Consider the following 24,091-nt stretch of genomic DNA (forward strand, 5'->3'; position numbering starts at 1 on the left):
GTTCTATTTTTAATTTTTTGAGGGACCTCCGTACTGTTTTCCAGAGTGGCCGCACCAGTTTGCATTCCCACCAGCAGTGCAAAAAGATCCTCTCTGTCCGCATCCTCGCCAACATCCGTTGTTGCCTGAGTTGTCACTGTCAGCCACTCTGACAGGTGTGAGGTGGTACCTCATTGTGGTTTGGATTTGTATTTCCCTGATGATGATGAGTGATGTTGAGCATCAGCTCACCAGTTCTGACCCCAAGGAGCAAGTGATGCATGGTGTATGGTCGCTCTAGGTGTGGCTGGCAGGGTGACGTGTCCTGAAGAAGCCTGCCGTCTCGTCTCTTCTCTCCCCCCCCCCCCTTAGAGAACCTGGCCGTTTGCAGCTGCAGAATGAGAGGCATTGGACCTCACGGCCCCTGGCTGCAGCTGCCTGGAACAGAATATTGAGGCTGGTACCTCAAATTCTCTACAGAGCTAGAACGAGGTTAGGACACTGAGGCAGAAGTGAGGGGTGGGAGTGGAGCTGGAAGACCGTGCCAACATGGCGACCGAGGCCGCCACTTGGAGGTAGCTATGACGGCAACATGAGCTGAGGAAGCAGTCTGTGCAGAAAAAAGAGAGACACAAGCAACACCCAGAGCTGAGTAGGGGGCAGGCGCCTGGAGGGAAAGGAGGGGGGGGTGAAGGGAGAGGAGGAGGGGAGGGAGACGATGCCTCAAGACATTTTGTATGAGGCCCAGATGGCTGTTTTGCATTTTGCTTTTGCGCCAGTCGCCTCTGTCGTCACAATGAGAATCTTCGCCCCTTGAGGTGGCTGGGTGGGTTTTCGTGCCTTGGTGGTGCGGGAGGGTGGGACCTGCTGGGAGCGGGAATGGGCGGGAGTGGGCACCGTGGGAACGCAACAACGGGGCCACCAACACAGCACGCAATGCTTCTTTTTTAAATAGTTTATTCATCTGTTTGGCCAAACAGGTAATGGAAACTGAGAGTAATAATTTGCTAAAAAGTTCAGGTCACGAATGCCCCTTTCCCCTATGAAACGAAAGACTCCATGGTTAACAGAGTGCACCATTGGGTTATGACAACATTTCAAAATAAGGTCTCCATTTCGTATGTAACAATGTAAACTTCAAAAATAGTAAACTCTAACCCCCTTGTCCCTCTTTACAAGATCTATCACAGATAGAATTTTTCTGGCAGACCTAAATTGTGTAAGTAAACAGCCCGGCGCTTTAAAAGTTTCATAAAAAGGTTTACAGGTTCAGGAAGTAATTTTTCCAGCTTGGTCACGAAGTGAAAGCAATTCACCTCCGGCATAGTCTACCTTGTATGTGCATTGCACACCGCTAACCATGTGCCATTTACACAGGTCACCAGCTTGTCATTTTTTGTACACACACACACACGCACATGTATATTTTTATTGGTTTCTAAAGATTTTTACACCTAAATGAGAAGACGGCGCCAGTGACTTACAATGTCACCTCGCTTCACGTAGGTAAAGACGAAAATTCTGTAGAAGGCACTGTAATTTCTCTTGCGTGATCTTACACAGACACAGGAGAGCAGCCAGCTGGGGCTTGGGCTTCTCTTTCCCTCTCTGTCACCCGGCGCGGGCCTGTCCTCCTCCAACCGTCACCCCGAGGTTAAGTCCGCAGTCGATGGGTTCCGCAGTCCGTTTCCCTTTGCCGCGTCACCTCTTAACGTCCTCATCCATCCCTCCATCCGCCCAGATTGACCGAACAGTCAGCTTTTGGTTCGTTGAGATCCCTTAAAATTAAGAATACAGCTCTGGTATAAAACAAAATATGACCCTACCATAGCTGGAAAGTAATCACAGTGTGCAATGTAATTTTCAGTTGCTAAGATTCAGACCACTTGGCCCTGCCTCTCGCCGTCCCCGGACAATCAATGCCAGGGTTAACTGTAACCAGCTTTACATTCACTGAAAAAGGGCCGAGAGGCTCTTCTTGGCGTTCTCATTCTGAACTGGTAACCTTAGGAGAAAGGTCTGATGTGGAAAAAGAGCAAGCAAATTGGACATGCCAATAAATACCGTATAACTTACCGCAGATTACCGGAACTGTACAGGTATGTACACCTTACCAAACCGAGGGGCCCCCGCCAGGAAGAGACCCCCCAAGTCACTAACAACGAGCGTGAGCGTTCGCCGCAGAGTTCTGGAGGGCCCACGGTCAGCGGGCGAACGAAGGGCGGGCTCTTCTGCTCTTGCTCTGAGGTCCCGAGCCCTGGTCTGCAGCGCCCTCCGCCGTCTCCTCCTTCTTCCTCACCTTGAGGCGGGTCAGCAGCTTGATCAACCAGACATCCCACTCCTCGGGCAAGAGCAGGAGGAGGAAGCCCAGGCCGATGATGATGATGGCGATGACCCGGACTCCGTTGAAGACGATCTTACTGGTGTAGTGATCAACCACTGCACGAGACCGAGAAAAGCCGGGTTACTCGGAGGTGAGTCAGGCGCAGGGGCTGGGGCGTCCCCTCGCGGGCCGGCAGGAAGCGGTCTTCCTTGACCACAGGATCTTCCTCAGGGTGGCTTCGTTCCTTGCGGGCAGGGGCTGCCTCTCACTTTTATAAGCCTGGCGCTTGTATGTCACTTCCCCAAACTGACCTGGCACCTCAGTTCAGGCACTGATTTATGTGACAGGCAAAATAAATGGTGGGGGGGGGGGAATTGGAGATTCCCCCCCCCCCCCGGACGATTATTTTTGGCCCACCTCCCGAGGGTCTGGGGGAGGGGGGGCGGGCAGGATAATGAAAACATAATATTGCTTTCTTTATATTTTTGGTACTTTTCATGTTTTTTTTTGTTTTGTTTTGTTTTTTTTTTTACAATGACGTTTTGTATTTATAATTTAAAAGCATTATTTCCCAATATCCGCATAGGTACGGTTTAAAGGCCAAACTCACACTGGTGTTTTGAAGATAATAAATAAAAATTCTTGTTCCACCCCAGGCCGTTATTAGCACGACACTTCAAAGCCACCTGAGTCGTCACTGACTATTCAAGTTTATTAAAGGTCCACGGGGCACATGGCTCATACCCGACCCACATCGGGTGAGGGAACACAGTGAGAAGCAGGATTAACGTCCGGTCATAAAAATCCACACCATCACTCTCTTCATAGCTGAATGGTCAAAACCACTGGGGATATTAAGGTGTTTCTTTTTTCCTTTTTTTTTGCTTTATTTCCCTGCGTTCTTAATTAAAAGCCAGACAAAGCAAATTTGGAGGCCGCCTTCTACACAAGAGACACCAACTGCTTACTTTTCTATCACTTCGTGACAGAGCGTTTGCTGACTTCGAGCACGCGGCCTTTGAAAGCCACCTTGCTGGCCGGCGGTCGCCGGCTCTCCACGTGTGGGCCCAGGATGTGGCCCCGGACATGGCCTGGCTCTGGCCTTCTCCCCTCACGGGTCTCCATTCTCCCTGCCTCCCCCCAGCCTCCCCTCCCTGCCTCTCACCTTGCCACTAGGAGAGGCAGAGAAAGACACAGGGATAAGAGTTAAAACGGGAAGAGAAACTTTTTAGCAGCCCTTTTGTGGAACTAAAGTGCCTCTTTTGTCTCACTGCAATTCAGCAAGGCTTTAATTTTTAACAATGGCGGAACATTCTGTGAATTCAACGGACAAGGACAGTCAATTAGCAGGGCCCACGGGCTGCGCCCCAGATAGGCGCCAGGGAGGGTCGGGAAACCACCCAATGGCTCCGCTCTGACACATCAGGTAAGGGTGGCCACCTTTGCTCCTCTCTTCCACCGGGGAATTGGATGTGATCCCTTCCTTGGCCGCAGAATTAAACTCCCAGGTTGCAGGTGAGTGATGAGAAATGATGCTGATTTCTCTCTCAAACCCCTGGCTGTATGATACGGTCAAAGTAAGCATCCGTCTAGGAACCACCTGTGATACGCCTTCTCCAAGTGAAGAACGCCGTGACTACAAAGACGCTGTAAGGGGTAGGGGGTCAGCTGAGAAGTTATTTTCCAAAAGGCAGCAGTGTCTGGAGGCTCACAGTGAGGACCGCTTCTTACCAGCTCTCTCTGGCACATTCAGCCTTTTGAGATATTGACCGAGGGGAGGTACTACCTTCACATTCGGGTGGGATAAGCAAAGACCCAGCGAGGCAATGGGTTGGGACCACCATCCTCCAGGTGGGCAGAGCCCGTGCTGCCACACCCGCCAGGCCTTTTTCCACACGCTGCCCTGAGGTACCCCTAGGAGGGTCTGGGGCCAGGGTGAGGCACATACAGAACAAGTGGGGCAGGAGGGGTGAGGAGCCAGATCACAGGAAAAGGCTTCGGAAATTGAGAGCTGTCAACGGGGCGAGTGCTACAGAGAGAAGAGATTTACAAACCCTTCTCCGGCTAACGACAGGTTATACGGGGGCGTCAGGTGTGGGGGGGTGGGGTGCTACGGGAAGAAAATCCAAAATTGCCACCAGGATGAGCCAGGAAAGGAGGAAGGTGGGGGGCAGGCGACCACAAAGTTTTGGAAGAGCTGCCGACTGTCCCCAGCAGAAAACAAAGCAAGGTCCCGAGTCACCGGAGGAAAGGGCTCTCGCTCTCCGGGGAGGTGGAGAATCACGTGCACGCTCCTTCAGTCTGTACACCCTACATCATACCCATCACACCCTGAGCACATTTTCTGCCCCAGAAAGTCACTTGCAAAAGTTAAAAGTTTCTTCCCGCTACATATTTTTCTGTGCTTCTTACTCATATGAATGATACTCCTCTCCGGTCCTCACGTCAGTTAGTCCTGAGATGGCTTCAGACGAGCTGTATTTTGGTGTGCTACGTGAAAATCAATGCATTCTGGACAAATACCATATATATGAGAAACACCGACTTGCACCTAAGTGCTTGCTTTCTTTCATTTTTTATTTGTTTATTTTGAGAGAGAGCGAGCAGGCTCCACGCTGTCAACATGAAGCCCGACATGGGGCTCAATCCCACAAACCGTGAGATCATGACCTGAGCCGAAATCAAGAGTCAGACACTCAACCGACTGAGCCACCCAGGCACCCCTAAGTGCTTTCTTTTTATAAGAAGGTTAAACCTGCTTTCCATGGCAGGCACAGCAAGAGTGTGTGTGAGTATGTGTGTTTGTAAGCATGCACACGTGTGTGTGTGTGTGTGTGTGTGTGTGTGTGTGTGCAAGCAGATATTGGAAGCCATACTGGCTTACCTGCATTCACAGGTACACTGAGGACGATTCCAACAGACATCAGAGTGGGATACGTAACAGCAATTCCAAAATTTAATACAATATTGAATGCTGAAATAAAGAAGAGAGAGGGTGTTATTCGTGGCTGGCCCTGGACTTTACAGCTTCCCTGGTCTGTCCCACCCCACCTTCTCTGATGAGGCTGGAGTCACGGGAGTTACCACTGACTCAGTGACCTTGGGTGGGGGTTAGGGTCGAACACCCTAACTAGGTAGCTTTCCTCCCTTCCCTAAGCTCTGAAGAAGGGAAAAGAAATCCGGAAAAAGTGGTCAGCGGGAAGGCACTGGAAAAGAGGGCTGGGGCCATCCTACGCATCCTACATCCCGGTGCTTTCTGCCGGCAGTGACCATGGCAGGCGCTTCGGGTTATGCATTTTTAGGTGGAAACTGGGCGAGGCACCTTCTTGGCCACTTTTCTGCCTAGGACCCGCCTTCCATCAAGGAATGGTGATGATGATATTAACAGTAATGATAACTGATAATATTTATTGGACACCGATGTGTATTAGACACTGTTCTAAGAACCTTGCACGTATTATTTGCCAACTCCCTACCGGTCCCGTGGGGACTGTTCTGTTATCAGTTCTGTTATCAGTAGGTCACTATTCAGAGCGGCAGTGACCATGGCTACTACTGCCTCGACTGTGGTTCTGAATTAGAATCCAGTGCCATCTTTACAAGGACTTAACAGTCTTTAAAGACTCAACCATCTTGAAAAGCACTGGGAATTTCAGCCTAACAACAGAATGCTTTTCTTCTTCAGGGCATGGGTTTGCAGATGCCCCTTGAGCTGCCCGGTCCTGTTCACCCATCATTGCTTCTGACGGCGGGGATTCTGACGGGGTGATCGACACTTACTCAATAAGAGGACTGAAAATCCACAAAGGTTTCCCCATGGAATGTCATCGAAGGAGCTCCAGTATTCCACTTTGGTAAAGTAGAGGATGACGGGAATACAGGTGATGAAGAGGACGTTAAACACACCCAAAATGGACAAAAATAAGGCGGCTTCTCCGAACTTAGCACTGCCCAGGAGGAGCTTGAACAGAACCTGCCGGAGGAAGCAGAGGAGGCCGGGTGAAGACTCGCCCCAGACGTCACCTTGTCACAGGGGGAGTAGAATGCACCTGATGAGGCTGGGCTGGACCACAGGACTGCAGCCACGTGAAGGGTAAATCCTACCTTACCAGGCTTCATGGAAAAGGTGGTGGGGTCTGACTGACCTATGTGCACCTGTACACATATCCAAATCTCAGTAGTGCCATAATGAAGAGTTACGGATCTCTGGCCTCATAGAAGGCATCTTCAGGACTCATGGGTTTTCACGCTAGGCTTCATTTGTCTGTGTTGTGTTCATTGAATGTTTACTTATTTTTGAGAGAGAGAGAGCGAGAGCGCGTGCGTGTGTGAGAGCACACAAGTGGGGAAGGGCCGAAAAAGAGAGAGGGAGACACAGAATCCGAAGCAGGCTCCAGGCTCCGAGCTGACAGCACAGAGCCCGACGCGAGGCTCAAACTCATGAGCCATGAGATCACGACCCGAGCCAAAGTCGGACCCTCAACTAACTGAGCCACCCAGGTGCCCCTGTCTGTGTTGTATTCATCACACGACGTCCCAGGTTCAGAGAGTCTGAAGAGGAGGAAGCCACAGAAATTACAAGTGACTACCATTCGTCTGATGGATCTCTGACTTTGCACGACACAGCTTGCCCTCAGTGAAAAGAGCTTTGGCTGCAAAGCCATGTTCTGCAAATCGAAGGTAGAGGGACTGCAACACTCAGCTCATCTCTGCTCCATCCCGCCACCTCATTCCAGAACCGGCAAGGGTTTTAGTGGAACGCGCCTGCCCCACTCTGAGTTCCTACACCTTTTCTTGTTTGTACATATTTCAAATGTGTGAGGGCCGGAGAGAGAGGGATAGATGTGCCTGGAGGCTGGGAAGCTGGGATTACAGAGGCAGCCTTCAGGGAACGATCCACAAGCAGGGAACTAACTGATCTGAGTGGAGCTTGAGTCTCCTCCTACCCTGCCTGCTTCTTCCTTTTTTCAGCCAGTTCTCAAGTCTTTCAGGTATTTCTGGGCATACGTGCAAGGAGCACAAAGAGGGAAATAAATTGCTCAGGCTTCCACCCGCTAGCCCCTCTGCGTAAGGGGGGGGCAGGGGAGGAGATGGGAAATGGGAATCAAAAATCAGCATTATTTGTGCTCATTGTGGATTGATTGCATTTCCGTGTGCCCTCTGCTTCCCATTAGCACGCAGCTAATCGAGTGCAGCCGAGTGTGGCCTTGTCCTATTTTCTGCATTTGAATAGTGTCTTTGAAGTCTCAGAGCGGCGTGGGCCTATCACATCCTCTTGGCGAGCTGTGTTCCGGAGAAGGAAGATGGCCTGTGTGCGTCTCTCTGTGGGCAGTGAGCTGACGAAGGATGGGAAGGTGCCGTTATTTCGCATTCCCAAACCACAAAATGTCTTACGCACAGAGCTGGGAAAAAGTGCCTTTTCTTATACCTCGCTACCATACATCATTTTCTCTGTCCTACTGTCTGGATCCCCAAAGGGCCAGTAAGTCTCAAGGCTAAATCCTCACTCCTCCCTGGATCCTCCTCGAAACCTCCAGGTCAGGCTCCCAGCTTGGAGATCAGAGACTATTTGCATTCTTCACCATGGACATAAAAGAAGGAGAGAGGAAGAAAGGGAAGGAGGAGGGAGAGCAGCCGGAAGCCATGATGGGGGGGGGAGCAGAGAGTGGGGATCAAAACTGGTCCCATCCAGGGGCGCCTGGGCAGCTCAGTAGGTTACGCATCTGACTTCAGCTCAGTGATGATCTCGCGGTTTGTGAGTTCGAGCCCCGCGTCGGGCTCTGTGCTGACAGCTCAGAGCCTGGACCCTGCTTCGGATTCTGTGTCTCCCTCTCTCTCTGCTCCTCCCCCACTCGCACCCTGTCTCTCGCTCAAAAATAAGTAAATGTTGGGGCGCCTGGGTGGCTCAGTCGGTTAAGCGTCTGACTTCGGCTCAGGTCACGATCTCGCGATCTCGCGGTCCGTGAGTTCGAGCCCCGCGTCGGGCTCTGGGCTGGTGGCTCAGAGCCTGGAGCCTGCTTCCAATTCTGTGTCTCCCTCTCTCTCCACTCCTCCCCCGTTCATGCTCTGTCTCTCTATCTGTCTCAAAAATAAATAAACGTTAAAAAAAAATAAGTAAATGTTATTTTTTTTTTTTAATGGTCCCATCCACACCTGCCGTTGGGACATGCTTTCCAGCACTTCCCAACATTTTGTCAAAAATAGGTTATAATCCCCATATCATAGTAGTTGTTCTTCAGATCTCCGGGCAGTGCTCCAAATGCATTATGGATTCATGCTGAGTACGGGTAGCTGCACAAACCATGGGACGAAAGGTTTCATTGACAAGGCTGCACCGGGTATTTAAATCTTCACGTCAGACCTGGTGGGAAATCATCTCCCCCAACACCGAACCAGCCCTTTAGGGCCCCCGATCCTCCTCCAGTCTTTGCCAAACCATGAAGTCACCGACATCTGACACTGCCGATCCACTGCTCCATCTATGTTATCCCCAGTACTGCAAAGATACGGCCGTCGATGGCAAGATCTAGAGAGCCAAAGCCAAGAGCAGGTGCACGCCTCATCACTACAAGTCTGTATGCTGCTCACCTTAAAACACAGGTGCCATCAAGGCCCCCCAAACGTACTGGGCCAGCCACGCAGAGGCCCGCTGTTCTCTCCCGGGAAAGCTCAGGGAGCTTGCTCTGCGCGTACTTACCTTGTAGAGGGCAGACATGGACGCAGAGCCCACCACCAGCGCTATGCCGATGACGGAGTGGCTGTGGAAGCCATCCGCATAGGTCATCATCACGATCCCAGCGATGGCGAGGATGGCGGCCACAATCTGGACAGAAGGAAGAAGACAGCGGTGAGGGTAGTGGTGGGGAATCCGATGGGCCGCTGGAGGGTGAATGCGGTAGAAAAGCTCATGAGAGTTCAGTAATGGGACGGAAGAGTGGGGTCTCCTTTCCAGGTCTCTGGAGAACGAGCGAAATTTCCGTTCTTGCTCAGTAAAGCTTGGTGCGACCGAAGAACCTGGAATGGCTGTTAGGAAGGAGACATGCTCATCCCGTGGTGGCCCGTCACTGGGAGCCTTGGGAACCGCAGGGGAGGCGGCCGTAACGCCAACAGCAGGTGGTTTGGCCGTGACAGGGGTTGGTAGACAGCACCTGAAAGTCACCTCGGTTCCTTCCCAACCTTCTGAAAGCACCTCATGGGATCTTTCTTTTACGTACTTTGTATCTCAACAGAGAGAGGGCGCAGATCATGACCCCATTTAACATGCCAGCAGTAGGGTCTTCTGATAGAGTGAGTGTCATATGACAAAGGGCAACAGTGTCCCCACCCTGGGAGGGCAGCTCCTTTTCTTAGCTGCTGCAGGGCCATCCCCCCCGCCCCCCGCTGACCCCCCCAATCCTGTCATTATCCGGATATAGACTTCCTGGGTGGAATGGCCCTTCCAGGGAGACGTACACATTCCTGCCGCTGAGCCCAATGAAACTGTCGGATTACCCAGGAGACCGACTCCGTGGGATGACATTTCGCAAAGAAGAAATGCATCAGTGCAGCGAACAAGGACAAGTTTGGACCCGAGGCGATCAGGGAGCTACCGAAATGTTGCTGGTGCCGAGTGGGGGTGCTGTAGGCAAAACACGGGGAGGCCAGAACAAATGTGCGTGATACAAGTTTCTGCTACTGGGTTCGCTGGGAGCTTTCTCTCTCTTAACGGATCAAAGTTGACCTCAGCTGCCTACAACAATATCAGTCGCCACTTACTAACTCGGGGGTCACGGGCTAAGTGTTCTCTATGTATTTTCCCGCTTTATCCTCAAAACAGGTAGATACGATCATTCGTTTCATTTTGTAAACATGAAAGCTTTGGCTCAGGGAGGCTACGTAACTCGCCCAAAGTCACAGCGCTGGTGTGTGGCTGAGCGGGGACGCCAAATTTCAGGTCCGTCTGGTTGCAAAGTCACTGTTTATCTCAACAGGAAAGGCTGGCTCACGTCACATGCTACCGCCAACCACCCTGTCTGCGGTTGGAACTGTGGTTTCCTTCGCGGCTTAAACATACAAATTTCAGGCTAGTGCAAGGTGCTGCGGTTGAGCGTCACGCAGCCTGAGTTACAAACTTCTGGTAGGTTCCTCACACAGTACTTCCGGGTCATGATAAATCTGCCCGGAGAACACAGAGGCTCTCGAGAGAGCAGGTGATGGTCATCTGCTAGAGAAGTGCCAGGCCCGTGTCTGCCTACTTGTCCTTTCTGGGTTAGTGACTCGCTGTTAGGCAGATGCTTCATCCCGCATCACACACGGCATCTATTTCATACTCAGATGCTACCCATACTGTGTGCGACTGCTCACGTAGGGAAAGAAACAGAGACCGTGAGACAGTAAGGGGGTTTTCTCCCCGCCTCCAGAAGAAGAGAGGGGCAAGCGATAAGGCCGGCAGGGAAAGAGGGCGGCTTCTGGTCCAGGGGACGCACACAGCGCAAAGATGCCGCTTGGAACAGTTTAACCTGGCTGGGCACCGGAGGTCCGCAGAAGAGAAAAATAACTAGAAAAAAAGGAGGGAAGAAAGCAGCTGCGTTTCAGACGATTTGGTGCAGCCCCAACGGCATGAAAGAGTGGAGGGAAGGGGTTGGAGGGGTAAGGGTGAGAACCTCCCAGTCAGCAGTCGGGAGCCCGGGCCCCAAGATTTCATTCTGACAGGTGGCACCGGGGGACTGTGGTCCCCCCCCCCCCCCACCTCACTGGCTCAGACCTCTAGTTCTCCTCTTCGGAGTCCCGGCCACAGGTCACAGGGGAGGCCCCCACTCTCCCGGCACCAGCAGCCCTGATGGGACCCCTAGCCCTGAGCCTGGGGCACCCCCACGGTGCTGGAGCTAAGCTCACTCTTAACGCCCCCCCCGAACAGCAGGGCAGAGCTGAAACACCCTATGGATTTGGGGGAGGAAGTCCTCCCTCAAGCCTGACGTTTTCTTTCAAGATCCCAGTTCTATCTTTAAAAAAAATACGTGCAGGGGCGCCTGGGTGGCTCAGTCCGTTAAGCATCTGACTTCAGCTGAGGTGATGATCTCTCGGTTCGTGGGTTCGAGCCCCGCGTCGGGCTCTGTGCTGACGGCTCAGATTCTGGGTCTCCCTCTTTCTCTGCCCCTCCCCCCGCTTGCGCTCTCATCACTATCCAGCAAGGCCAGACATGCCTGTCCTGTGGTTTCACATGTCCCTTGTCTAGATCGGGGTGTCCCTGAGGGAGAATGCGGGGCTTGAGGAGGAAATAAAGAAAAGTAGACAGCCGAATTTCCCCCGGCCCTCCTTTCTCCCACCTTCCACCACCCCCTCCAGGTAGCCCACTGACCTGTCCCAAAACGGGGACTTGGGGCTTCAGACTGGTGGCTGACAGAGGCCCTAAGACCAAGAAGGGTGAGATCACCATCTCTTCTCCAGCCGGAGGGGAGGGGAGTTAGACACAGGAGACTCTGAGGCCAGTGTGGTGCCAATTACCCTTTTAGTGGTGGCCTCGCCTCGCGTGGTGACCCCACCAGAGCCTGCCTGGCCCCGGGGGCTTTGGATTCAGAGCTCCAGCAACTCAGTGATGCGCCCTGCGTCCCCTGTGGCCGCACTACCCCATCCCCAATGTCAGGCTGAGCGGAAGGAGGTGAAGCCCTCGAACATCCAGGAGGAAAGGTGGGTGCAGCACCACAGTCGGGCCCCCTCTCAGACGGGCTCTGCCCTCTACTCTGCCCAGACCGCGATGGGCCGCGCGTCCTCTGCCTAACCAAGCCCCGGGTGCTGCACTGTGGATGTTGACAGTTGGGGGCAATTTTGAGAAATGGAAAGGACACGTTTTAAATATACTTCCCCTAACACTTCCCCTCCCAGCTCCTGGCTGCTCTTCCCCACTCAGAAGAGTGTAACAGGAAGGGGCTGGCTGTGAGCCCTCCAGTGACCCCCCCCACCTCCCCTGCCGTGCTCTGTGTCCCAGCTCCCCCCAGCTGTGCTCAGGTGGCAGGGGGCAGCCTCCCAAACAGAAGGCAGTCGAGATCGGAAGTGGAGCTACCACTCAGGGATGGCCCCTCGGGCGACACCAAGAAAGCGCTGTCATTATTGAAAACATCAGCTGGAATCTGAGATGGGAACTGGTCTGGGAAAAAGCACGGATCCCCGGGAATGTGCTGCTAGGCTTTGGGGGCCCACGTGAATGATCTCTCAGGTGGCTGTCTTGCTTCTGCCCCAGTCCCTCCTGGCTGGAAAGCCCTAGCTATTGGGGGCTGTTATGAACAGATGCCCAGGAAGCAGAAGATCCCATCATCTTCCGTTTCTACCGAGATGGGGGTCTCACCCAGACAAGGCTTCTTTATCCAGCTGCTGAGCACAGCTGGGAGGGCTTTGGCTTTGGCAGAGGCCTTCCTCGTGCCCCAAGTTCTACCTGCTTTCGTTCAGCCGCTGCTTTTGCTACACAAAACTGCCTCCCTAGACATCTGTCGGCTTCCGGGACTGTCACCAGAAGAATGGAGCTGATCCAACAAACCCCTCCAACTGAGAAGGAATGATCAAAATATCAACACTGAGAAAGGTAACAGTTACTGGATATTATGTGCCGAGCACACGTCATCGTATTTTATTCTCACAACTGTCCTGTAAAATAAGTAACAAAGGCTCAGAGACGTTAAGTAACTTGCTCAAGGCCCAACAGCTTGTAAGAGTGGAATCAAAATCCAAAGCCTAGTCGTTTGACTCTAGACTGGAACATCTCCCTATTGCATCAGAAACCCTGAATCTGGAGAGCCGGGGGGACATACAGAAAGCACAGGGTGAAAGGGGACACAATGGCCAACGTGGGCTGCTTTCAACAGTCCCCTCTGATGCCTTAAGTGGCCGGGATCTCTCCAGCATGAGAAGATGTTTGCTTCTTCTTGGCCAGACCATGTGACCTGGACCAGTTGATGTTTTCCAGGAACCACAGCCCTTGTGATGTAACTGTCGTAATAACGCAGATCCTCTGGGCGGGCTGTTCCCACAAACATAAGGTTGGTGCTCCTTTGTCTTAACGTCTGTGAGATTCTCCAGCTCATATGCTCAGCCCCCAGGATGGGGAACACTGTCAGTTTCCTCCAATGTCTGGAAATTTTGTGCTTGGATAACCCAGCAGTCTGAGGGAAATCTAAAAGAACCCTTGCACCAGTTAGATATTATCTTGGACCTAGGTTTCCCATCTGTTATCAAGGGGGAGATTTCCCATCACTCTGGCCACTGCTGGGGTCTCACAGATTTTGCTAGCTCTCTGAATTCTTAAAGACGGAAAGAGGGGAATACACCGTGACTTGGAGTGGGAAGCTCTTGGATGGGGGAGGAGGGGTCACATGCTTCTCAGAGGATTAATGCTTATTAGAGAGACCCATAGCTACACAGCACTTCACAGGTTACAAAATTTCATCGCCAGTACCAGCTTCTGGGACCTTCTTTTCAGTGCTGGCCCAGTGATGGCTTCAACACAAAATTTTGTTCAGTATATAGTGGTCAGCGCAGACCAAACTGACCAAGTGGCCAGGATGGGTAGACAGGATCATAGTTCAAGGGATGTCATGGGAGAAAACCCTCCTATCCATGAATAGCAACAAAGGAAAGATCTGGGTATGTCACATCGTTCTCTACGGGTCTAGGAGGGTTTCAAGTATTTTCCAGCCTACTTCTCTTAACCTCAAAAGAAAAAAAAAAAAAATCCAGCTTCGGTGCAGAATTCATCTTGAAGTTTCTCTTCCCGATTAACAGAGTCTCATTTGGAATTTGCTTTGGACATGAGAATCATGCCGAAGAGTTTCCCGAATTCCCTTGGCATGTGGCAGCCAAATGAAGTCACAGTGGGCTCCAGGACATCGGAGTCTGCAGAGTCCAGGCAGGCGGGCTGTTGGACAGATTACCGCTGGAAGCACCTGTGTTTTTTGTGGCGAAGTATTAGATCATGTATTTGCTGAAAGCTTTTCTGGGTGGTAGCACAGTGAGCGAGTTTTAATTCCAAAATTAACACTGAGACTCAAAACAAAATTTCCCCCTACTGCAAGCTAAAAATACTACTCAGCAGTTGACTCATGTCCCCACTGCTGTTTGAGTAACTAGGTGGGTGTGAATCCTCCATCAGGGTGATGTCATTGTCCTCAGGACAATGAGCAAAGGATACAAGTGGAGGGCCTGGAGTGGAGCCTGCCCCTTGCTGGATGCCTGTGTGGTTCACGGTCACAGAGCTGCCCATCAACAGGGCTCTCAGCTGCATGGCCGGCCCACGTGGCCCGACGGGCAGGAAGGAGTAAGCGATGTGCCCCGTCTACAAGAGGACGGGCTGTGTGGCCAAATCCCCTTTTATCCTTGTTTGTGGCAAGGAGGTGATGGGGCAGTATCAGCTCCTGGCCACCAAAGGGAGGCAAGCAGAAGCCACCAGGACTCTGTCAACTGAACTGTCACCTTGTGCTTTCATTCAGGGTGAGTCCCTTGCTATTACAGCTGACAGTTGACAATGCACCTATCATATTTCACACAACTTTTAGGAAATTTGACTGGCTGAGGTTGACCAGATTTTGACAGAATTTACTAAGTCTCGGATCTCACAACAAGAAGTAATTCACAGGATATAATTTCCCTCTCCCTTCGCCTGGGGTGTGAAGGAAATGAAACCGGCCCTCCACAGTCTGGATTTAGCCTAAGTGCACCCGGCCCACTTTGGCTTGTACACACGGTCCAGACAAAGGGTCTACCAAGACTGCACGCATATGTGGATGCGGAAGGATCCTCAGGCTTTCAGATGCGTCCTAAGCAAAGAGCGATAGGGTTAGCAGAGAGCTCCAGGCTGCAGGGCACTGCTGCCCAGGAGAGAGAGAGAAAGCACGCAGAGAGGAAATGCATCACCATCCCCAGGTTGGGTCCCCGACTGGCACACACTTTGGGGAATGCTTGCTGAAATGCTTGAAATGAACGGTGCTTTAATGAATGCTGGTCTAGTATGGTTTGCAAGCAAGAGAGTTTGCAAGGCGCACCAAGAACCAGGCCCTCTGCCGGGGCTCCTTCTCTGCTGCAAATCAGAAGGGAAGTGGTCAGCAGTTTATGCTTATGACGCAGCACATGGAGGTAAGCAAGCCAATGGGCAGGTTTTGGTTGACATGACCAAGTGAGGGAGGAAGACAGAGAATAAGGAACTTACCCTCACTCCCATGAACCTGTCCCTGAGAACGATCCATGAGAGCAAGAACACAAAAGCTTTGTTGCAGCAGAATAAGACGGAGACATCCGTAGTGTTTATTTTCTTTATTGCATGTAAGTACAGGTAGTTTGTGAGTGTCCAAAGAACACCAAAGGGTGCTGCCTTGGTAAAAAACACCTTCAAAGTCAAGCCATTGTCTCCAAAAAATCGACAGCATTCCCTAAAACAAGGAAAGAGAGGCAGTGTTATTATATTCTTGGGTTGAGACAGATCATTTTTTCCCCTATACCCATTTTTAAAGCAGATGAGGAAGGGGTGGGGTTGCTTATTATTATGTTTTTTGGAACATCTATTAAATAGCTCTTCAACCTATTGCTTTAGTCCATTGAAGAAAATGTCCCACGACGGTCTGACATCATAGATGATTATTCCTTCTGCTCATGCTAAGTTTGGAACTGATGGTTCTAGACAGAAGGTAGTGGAGTGTTGGGCTTATCTGGTCTGAAGAAGGACCGGTTCCATGGCGACTGACTGAGGAATTCTTTTACCTGCTTGTTAAGAGAAGGAAGTCACTAGATCTTTTTCGGGGGGGGCGGGCGGGCCGTGGGAAGAATACTCGAAGAGAACTCACTAACACATATTTTTAAAAAAGTTTGCCTCCAGCTGGAATTGTCTCTGGCCAGCCAGGGGCAGTCCTTTCTTGGGTGCCTCTAATACATTTTGGCTATGATACAACTAGTGTTAACTATCTGCATTTTCTCTATGAGGCCTTTTTTAGGGTCTGTCCTTCAGCCATGTGGAAGTTCATGTCTCCATGCCACCTAAGAAACTAGCACAGATTCAAGAGCTCAGCATCGGAACAGAGAGGGAGGTGAGGAACCACCTACAGAAGGAGGTTTTTGAATGCTCTTCTGGATTCCAGGGGAAAGGACCATGAGTGTATGGAAAACCATGTCAGAAAAACAAAGCTAACCTTCCACACGCAGAAGAAGACAGCAGAGGAGGCCGTGGGGTAGATGGAGAGGACATCTACCCCCTGAGAGGGGCTTGGTCTGCAGACAGCCTGCTATTGCCAGGACCGCCTGGGAGCCAAGGTCATTGCTCTGCTGCCCTGACAGCCAGGCAAGGGGATGGGTGGGCAAGGAGCCTGGATCCCATGGCTGTCAGCGCCCAGGCGCACAGACTGTGCCCAGTGCAGCTGATGCATGAGCGAGTGAGGACAGGAGTGAGAGAAAAGAAATAACTAGAATAAGCGAAATACCCCAGCGTGGGGGAAGGGGGGGGATAGCTGTAGTCTATGCCACTTAAATTTAAAATGCAGCAGGAGAGGAGAGAAATTAAGAGCACGCATCAAAGGGGATTTGGCAAGATTTTTATTTTAATTTGTTCTTATCATTAATCCAAAATGCAATCCACCTTCGCTCATGACTTGACTGTGGGATCGCCACAGAAGAGACAGGGAAACGCATGCTCTTTCGCTGAACTCAGGGACCTCTGTTGCTTCTAAACCACCACCAGGGGAATACGTCCGAATTTCTAAAGTTACCATGAAACCAATTCGGCTGAATTGATTCCAGTGCGGCTTTATACAGACGAAGCTCTCATCTGATAGGTTGATGTTTCTGCTGCTGCATGATCTTCATACAATATTTCAGTGGAATTTTTCTAGGGGGTTTTCTTGAGTCCCTGTGCATGGAACAGTCTTTTTTCCTTCAGGGGTGATGACCAGGGATGGCTTCCTTCAAGTTTGTGTTTGACAGTAGCCATAAAGTGGTGACTGTCAGTCCTTTCAGCATGATCAATAGGAAATACAAATTAAAAAAAAATTTTTTAATGTTTATTTATTTTTGATACAGAGAGAGGGAGAGACAATGCGAGTGGGGGAGAGGCAGAGAGAAAGGGAGACATAGAATCCGAAGCAGGCTCCAGGCTCTGAGCTGTCAGCACAGAGCCTGACACAGGGCTCAAGCCCACAGACCACAGATCATGACCTAAGCCAAAGTCGGATGCTTAACCGACTGAGCCACCCAGGAGCCCCAGGAAGTACAAATTTTAACTCTACTTAGAGGTTACCCTTCTTAAGGGAGCACAATGAAAGTAGGATTTCTAAGTTTCCCTGACTCACTAGTATAAAAAATGATTCATGCTGTGGCAGGGGCCATCCGAAGTCAGTTGGACAGGTTATGTCCTCTCTAGGTTCTAAGGAGACCAAGATGATTGGCCCTGAGCCAGTGAAACTTGTGCTGTTTTATAGTTAGAATTGGGGGAGAATGTCCTTGGAGAGAGAAGAGAAGAAATTATATCAATGAAACAAGAACAAATGGCTAGAAAAAAGGAGACAATCTTGGAAATTAAATAAAGGATAGCTAAACTAAAAAGGTTAAATAGAAGAATTGCACATAAAGCCAAGATAATCTCTCATGAGAGAAGGAAAGAGAAAGAATCTATGTGTGAGTCTTCCAAAGTGTGATGGTTGTAGAAGTGGTGGGGAAGGGGGATCCATCCTGGAGATGGAAAAGGCAAGATTTCTGAGCCCAGTAGAGTTCTTTTGGCCCTTTGTGGACTGATGGCTGGGGAAGTACAGCTAAGATGGGCAGATCCGGGTTCTAAGGAGACCAAGATGATTGGCCCTGAGCCAGTGGAACTTGTGCTGTTTTAAGACTAAAGGCTGTGCACTAATCCATGTCAGGTATATATACCCTTGATTGCAAGGGGACTCAAGAGAGATGATGAGCACAAATTCTTTTCTTCCAGATACCTCTTCTTGGTACACAAAGAATAGAGTATAGTAGAGACTCTTGACTTGTTTTTGCTTAAATGATATGACAGTTGAATGCCCTTCTTTCTTTGGCAGACCAAGTACTCAAGGCTGGCAGGGTATTCTCCAGCAAGCTCAAACCCTTTGGTTTCTACCAACTGAGTCATGTGTTAGCAGAGATTTAGATGTTGTTTGTTTCCAATCCTGCTTGTGCCAACTGTTCTTGGTTATTTCAACTGCATAATTTATTAGATATTTCCTAAACCAACGAAATATAGTGAAAAAAGAAAGTTGTGTTTTCTCTATGAAATCTAAGTAGAGAGTTTCATGGGAAAGTCAATAAAAGTCACTAAAACATTGTTCTTGAATAATCCAACTAGGACAGCCTGACTCAGTGGAATTAGGATGGCCATTTTTTTTAAACCAATAAGCACTTATTTATCACTTGTTGTATTCACAATTCTAGACAAGGCACTCTGGCTGATAAAGAACAAGTAAACAGTGCTTCCTTGGTCTTGAGAATATTAGAGTGCGATCAGGGAGAGAAAACTGATTTCCTCAACAGCAAGAAATGCAAATTTAATCACGTATTAGATGGTGTGGAATATAACAGTGCCATAGAATTCATGTTTAAGGAAGAGATTTGAACTGACTGGACAAGGCCTCACACAAGATACGGATTTTGACCTGAACATTCAAGGATAGGTAGGATTTATAGTTAGAGTTGGGGGAGAATGTCCCTGGAGAGAGAAGAGAAGAAATTATATCAATGAAACAAGAACAAATGGCTATAAAAAAGGAGACAATCTCGGAAATTAAATAAAGGATAGCTAAACTAAAAAGATTAAATAGAAGAATTGCACATAAAGCCAAGATAATCTCTCATGAGAGAGGAAAGAGAAAGAGAGAGAAGGAGGAGGAGGAGAAGGAGGAGGAGGGGGAAGGTAACATTAGAAGGTCAAGCCAGGAGGTCCAATATTAAACTAAAAGAAACTCTAGACTAAAGGGAAAATGGAAAAAATGAAGTGGAGAAAATTACAAAAGAAATAATGCAAGAATTGTTTTTAGAAATGTAGGATATGAATCTTCATAACAAAAGGGCCTACCAAGTACCAAGAAAACTGGCTGAAGGAAGAACCAAAACAAGGCACATATTTGTGACATGAAGGGATAAAGAGAAAATGTAAAAGCTCTCAAGAGAAATAAAACCAAATAGGTCCAAGGGGTAGCAAATTGTAATAGCATCTGCTATCTCAAAAACCAAAATGGAAGCTATACAATAATGACTTTAACATTTTTCAAGGGCAATGTTTTTTGGGAGCCAAAATTCTGTTACCAGCCAACCATCAATTAAATGGCACAGTAGGATAAAGACATTTTCAGTTATACAGTACTCAAAAACATAGTCTCCCTTACTAATTAGAGGACAGGCTGCACCAACACAAGGGTATAAACCAAGAAAGAAGATATGGCAGCAGGAGGCATGGCTCCAACACAGGCAAGAGTGAAAGCTAGTCCCAGGAGGAGGCTCCACGGCAGATCACGTGGGGCTCTGGAAATGGAATCTCCAGGGAAGTCTTCTGATCAAACCAGCACAGGGAATATATTGGCAGGTTTTTGAGATGGCAGGAGATTTAGGAAAAAATATCAATCATTACTGGAAATCAGGGTAAATGAGACAAAAGAGGCAAATGTTTCTGGCAGGAGAAATGACAAGTTGTTCATAAAAGGAGACAGTCGCTGGGCACTATTTGCATGCTTATAACAATGAAAACACTATTAACCAAATGTTGAGGTAGCATTATGTTGACGGGAACAGAATCAGGGCAAGTGGGTATAGGAGGGGTCAGAAATCAATAGATATCTACATGGGAGAAACACGGAGATAAGAATTTTACATAAATTGGCATAAATAACACAAGAATTGGGAGTGGCTGAGAGTGAGGAGGTATGGACAGGGGCTGCAATTTTTTTAAAATAATTATTTTACTACCATTTGCTTTCTCAAAGTATGTACATGTATTAAATTGCTAAAAATAAAAAACATTATTTAAAAACACGCAAGAGAGGTCAAGGTCGCTGTGGCTGAAGTTGAAATGTGAGTGCTCTCAGACAGTTCTGAGGAGTGCAGTTTGAAAACCGTAATTGCAGAGAAACCCTGCAAGGTACAGATAAAGATGCTGTGGCCCAGACAGATTAAATGATGTATTCAAGTTCAGTCAGTGGTGAAGCCAGACCCGCAGCCTGTGCTCACTCCCCAGTGAACACTCTCAATGGTCCCCCTTTCTTTTGGATCCTTTCTGTCACCATTTAGATAGGCCTAAGCCTCACCAACCTTAAAATATACCCCCAAAGCAAAAGCAAGCATCCTGTCAGCCCCCGTCCTCCCTCATCCCCTCTTTCAGAGCCAAGATTTTTCAGAATGGTTGTCTGCACTCAAGTCCCCCACACCCACCTCTCTCACTCTTCCGTTTACAAACCCGGCATCAGCTCCCACCACTCACCCAAACCCTTGGCCTGATAACTAATGAGCTCTGCACTGCTACATCCAACAGGTACCTTCGGATGTTCCTCTTTCTCTTGGAAGCCTCTGACGTTGTTGACTATTCCTCCTTGAAGCACCTTTCTTGACTTCCAACTCCGCACACTCCTCTTGGTGTCCTTGAACCTCTCCGCCCACTTCCAAAGCTTCCTCTGAAAGACTTCTTCAGTATTTTCCTAGATTTCTCTTCTACTATCTCCTCTTTTTGTCCTGCAGTCACTGAGCAACCTCATCTACTGTTCTAGTTTCAAAGCCCAGCTGGTGATCTCTAGTTAAGACACTTCTACTGGATACCATCTGCATGGTGGACATCCCAGACACCTCAAATCTGGCCTTCTCAAATGGATGTGATATCTTCCCCCTCAACCTTCAACCACGGCATGGTACCATGATTCATATTTCTACCCAGGCTACATATACTTGGGAATCATTTTTAAAAATGTCCCCCCTTCTTCACATCTAATTCATTCACCAAGACCTACAGATTATTTCTCCTAAATATCTCATCCCATGGCCACTGCCCTGGCCCATGCGTCTTCCCCTCTCACTTGGACCACTGCTGCCACAGCTAACTGAGCTTCTGTCTCCACTGTTGTCTCTTCTCCAATCCATTCCATTCTCCATGCTACAGCCAGAGAGGTCCTCCTCTCACCTCACTTTCTCTTAGGATAATGGCCAAGCTTCCCTACAAGGCTTGTCAAGTCCTTCCTGACCTGGCCTTATTCCATCCATTAACTTACCCATCACTACTTCCCCACCCATACTCTGAACTTCACTCACCTTGAACTCACTTCAGTTCTCTGAATTCATGTTTTTTCTTTCTCTGCTCTAGGTCTCAACCCATTCGCCATTTCCTTTTACTGAAACACTCTTACTTTCCCCCTCTTTCTTTGGTTGATTTCTTCCCATCCACTGGGTACCAGTTCACATACCCCTTCAGTGAAGTGTGCCTGATATGTGCTCCCCAAATGCCATATACTCCTTATCACACATACAGTACCCTCCGTTGTAACTGTACTTTACTGTAACCATTTATTTCATCATCTGACTTCTTCATTAAAAAATAAGCTCCTTGTAGTCATTACATTTTTGCTTCATCTTATATCCTCATAGCCTAAGACATAATCTCTATCTCTATCTACATACACACCATTAGTCTTAGAAATCCAAGGGATCCTTTAAAAATATGGATTACCTGGGGGTTCCTGGGTGGCTCAGTCACTTGAGCATCCAGCTCTGAATTTCAGCTTGGGTCATGGTTTGTGAGATCAAGCCCCATGTCACTGTTGGGCTCTGTGCTGAATGGTATGGAGCCCGCTTGGGATTCTCTCGCCCCCTTTCTCTTTGCCCCTCCCTGCTCATGCTGTCTCTGTCTCAGAAAAAATAAATATAAAAAATAAATATATAAAAAAAAAGATTGCTTGGATTCAACCCTAGATATACTTGATCAAATTGTCTAGTAAGGAGCCTAGAATCCTATAGAGAATGGTGCTGTTTACAGAAAGGGTACATTCTTGACAACATTCCATGGTTCAAAACTTACAAATCTTGATTCGTTTTTCCCACAGTATACTGTATTTCTGTTTGCCAGCGAATGTTAACACTGCCACCTGGCATTTATAGTTCCCTTGGCCTCCCAGAGCTGATATTGTGATTCTTATTTAACATTTAAACTCTCAAGAGAGTCACATTATTTGAAATTTTATGCATAAATAAATCAATAGTCATACTTACATTTTGTTATTGCAAAGTTGCATTAAAATGTGACTGCTCTGTATTTTTTAAAATTTCCAAACGATTCTCATGTGCAGCTAAGTTTGGATTCAAAAGTTCTCTGTTTTCTTGCTTTAAAAAATGTTTTTAATTGTGGTAAAATCCACATAACATTTACGATTTTAAGCATTGTTTAGTGTAGTTCAATAGTGTTAAGTACATTCATATTGTATAATCAATCTCCGGCACTCTTTTCATCTTGCAAAACTGAAACCCTGCACTCATTAACAACTCCCCATTCTTCCCTCCCCATAACTGCCGGCAAACAGCATTCTACTTTCTGCCTCTGTAAATTCTGACTACTCTAGGACCTCATATAAGTGTGATAATATGGTATTTGTAGTTTTGTGACTGGCTTATTTAACTTAGTATAATGTCCTCAAGGTTCATCTATGTTGTGTCATGTGGAAGAATTTCTTTCCTTTTTAAGGCTGAATAATATACCATTGTATGGATATACCAACATTGTGTTTACCCATTTATTCATTGATGGACGCGTGGGTTGTGTCACCTCTTGACTATTGTCAAGACTATCAAAAAAATAAATAAATAAATAAAAATAATAAAAAAAAATTAAAAAAAAAAATAGGGGCGCCTGGGTGGCGCAGTCGGTTAAGCGTCCGACTTCAGCCAGGTCACGATCTCGCGGTCCGTGAGTTCGAGCCCTGCGTCAGGCTCTGGGCTGATGGCTCGGAGCCTGGAGCCTGTTTCCGATTCTGTGTTTCCCTCTCTCTCTGCCCCTCCCCCGTTCATGCTCTGTCTCTCTCTGTCCCAAAAATAAATAAACATTGAAAAAAAAAATTAAAAAGAAAAAAGACTATCATCTAAGATTATTGACTATAATTATTGTGAATAATGCTGTCATGAACATGAGTGTACAGATATCTCTTTGAGATCCTGATTTCAATTCTTTTGTATATATACCCTGAAGAAGAACTTCTCGATCACGTGGTAATTCTACTTTCAATTTTTTGAGGAATGGCCATAGTGTTTTGCATAGTGGCCACACGATTTTATATTCCACCCAAAGTGCACAAGGGTTCCAATTTCTCCACATCCTTATCAACACATATATTTTTTTTTAATTTTAATGTTTATTGTAGCGATTGTATGGATGTAAGGTGGTATCTCGTGGTTTTGATTTCCTTCATGATTTCCCTCACAATTAATGATCTGGAGCATCTTTTCATGAGATTGTTGGCTATTTGTATATCATCTTTGGAGAAATGTCTGTTCAAGTTCTTTGTCTATTTTTAATTGTTGGTTTTTGTTGTTGTTGACTTGTAGGAGTTCTTTATATATTCTGGATATTAACCCCTTATCAGATATATGATTTGCAAATGTTTTCTCCCATACCATTTCACTCTGTTATGTCCTTTACTGTGCAAAAGTTTTTAATTTTAATATAATCCAATTTATTTTTACTTTTGTTGCCTATGCTTTTGGTGTCATATCCAAGAAATCATTGCCAAACACAATTTATAAACTTTTGTCCTTATGTTTTAAGAGTTTTATAGTATTAGCTCTTACATTTAGATATTTGAT

At 48.1% G+C, this 24,091-nt stretch overlaps 1 protein-coding gene across 3 annotated transcripts in view; it reads right to left on the reverse strand.

Annotated features, from left to right (window-relative positions):
• Nucleotides 1-919: 919 nt before the first annotated feature.
• Nucleotides 920-24,091, reverse strand: part of SLC35F3 (solute carrier family 35 member F3) — a 411,193-nt gene continuing 388,021 nt past the window's right edge. For 2 of the 3 annotated variants that reach the window (XM_040464938.1, XM_040464937.1), the window contains 5 exons: nt 15,474-15,693; nt 9,000-9,125; nt 6,083-6,275; nt 5,187-5,276; nt 920-2,418 (listed from right to left, as the gene is read on the reverse strand). In XM_040464938.1, the coding sequence (XP_040320872.1) occupies nt 2,183-2,418; nt 5,187-5,276; nt 6,083-6,275; nt 9,000-9,125; nt 15,474-15,693 (865 nt within the window). In that variant the 3' untranslated portion in view covers nt 920-2,182. The remainder of the gene's footprint in view (nt 2,419-5,186; nt 5,277-6,082; nt 6,276-8,999; nt 9,126-15,473; nt 15,694-24,091) is intronic. The other variant, XM_040464939.1, reaches the window with a different exon arrangement.

Source organism: Herpailurus yagouaroundi, unplaced genomic scaffold (genome assembly GCF_014898765.1).
Source record: "Herpailurus yagouaroundi ecotype Mexico unplaced genomic scaffold, PumYag 530, whole genome shotgun sequence".
NCBI classification, from domain to species: Eukaryota; Metazoa; Chordata; class Mammalia; order Carnivora; family Felidae; genus Herpailurus; species Herpailurus yagouaroundi.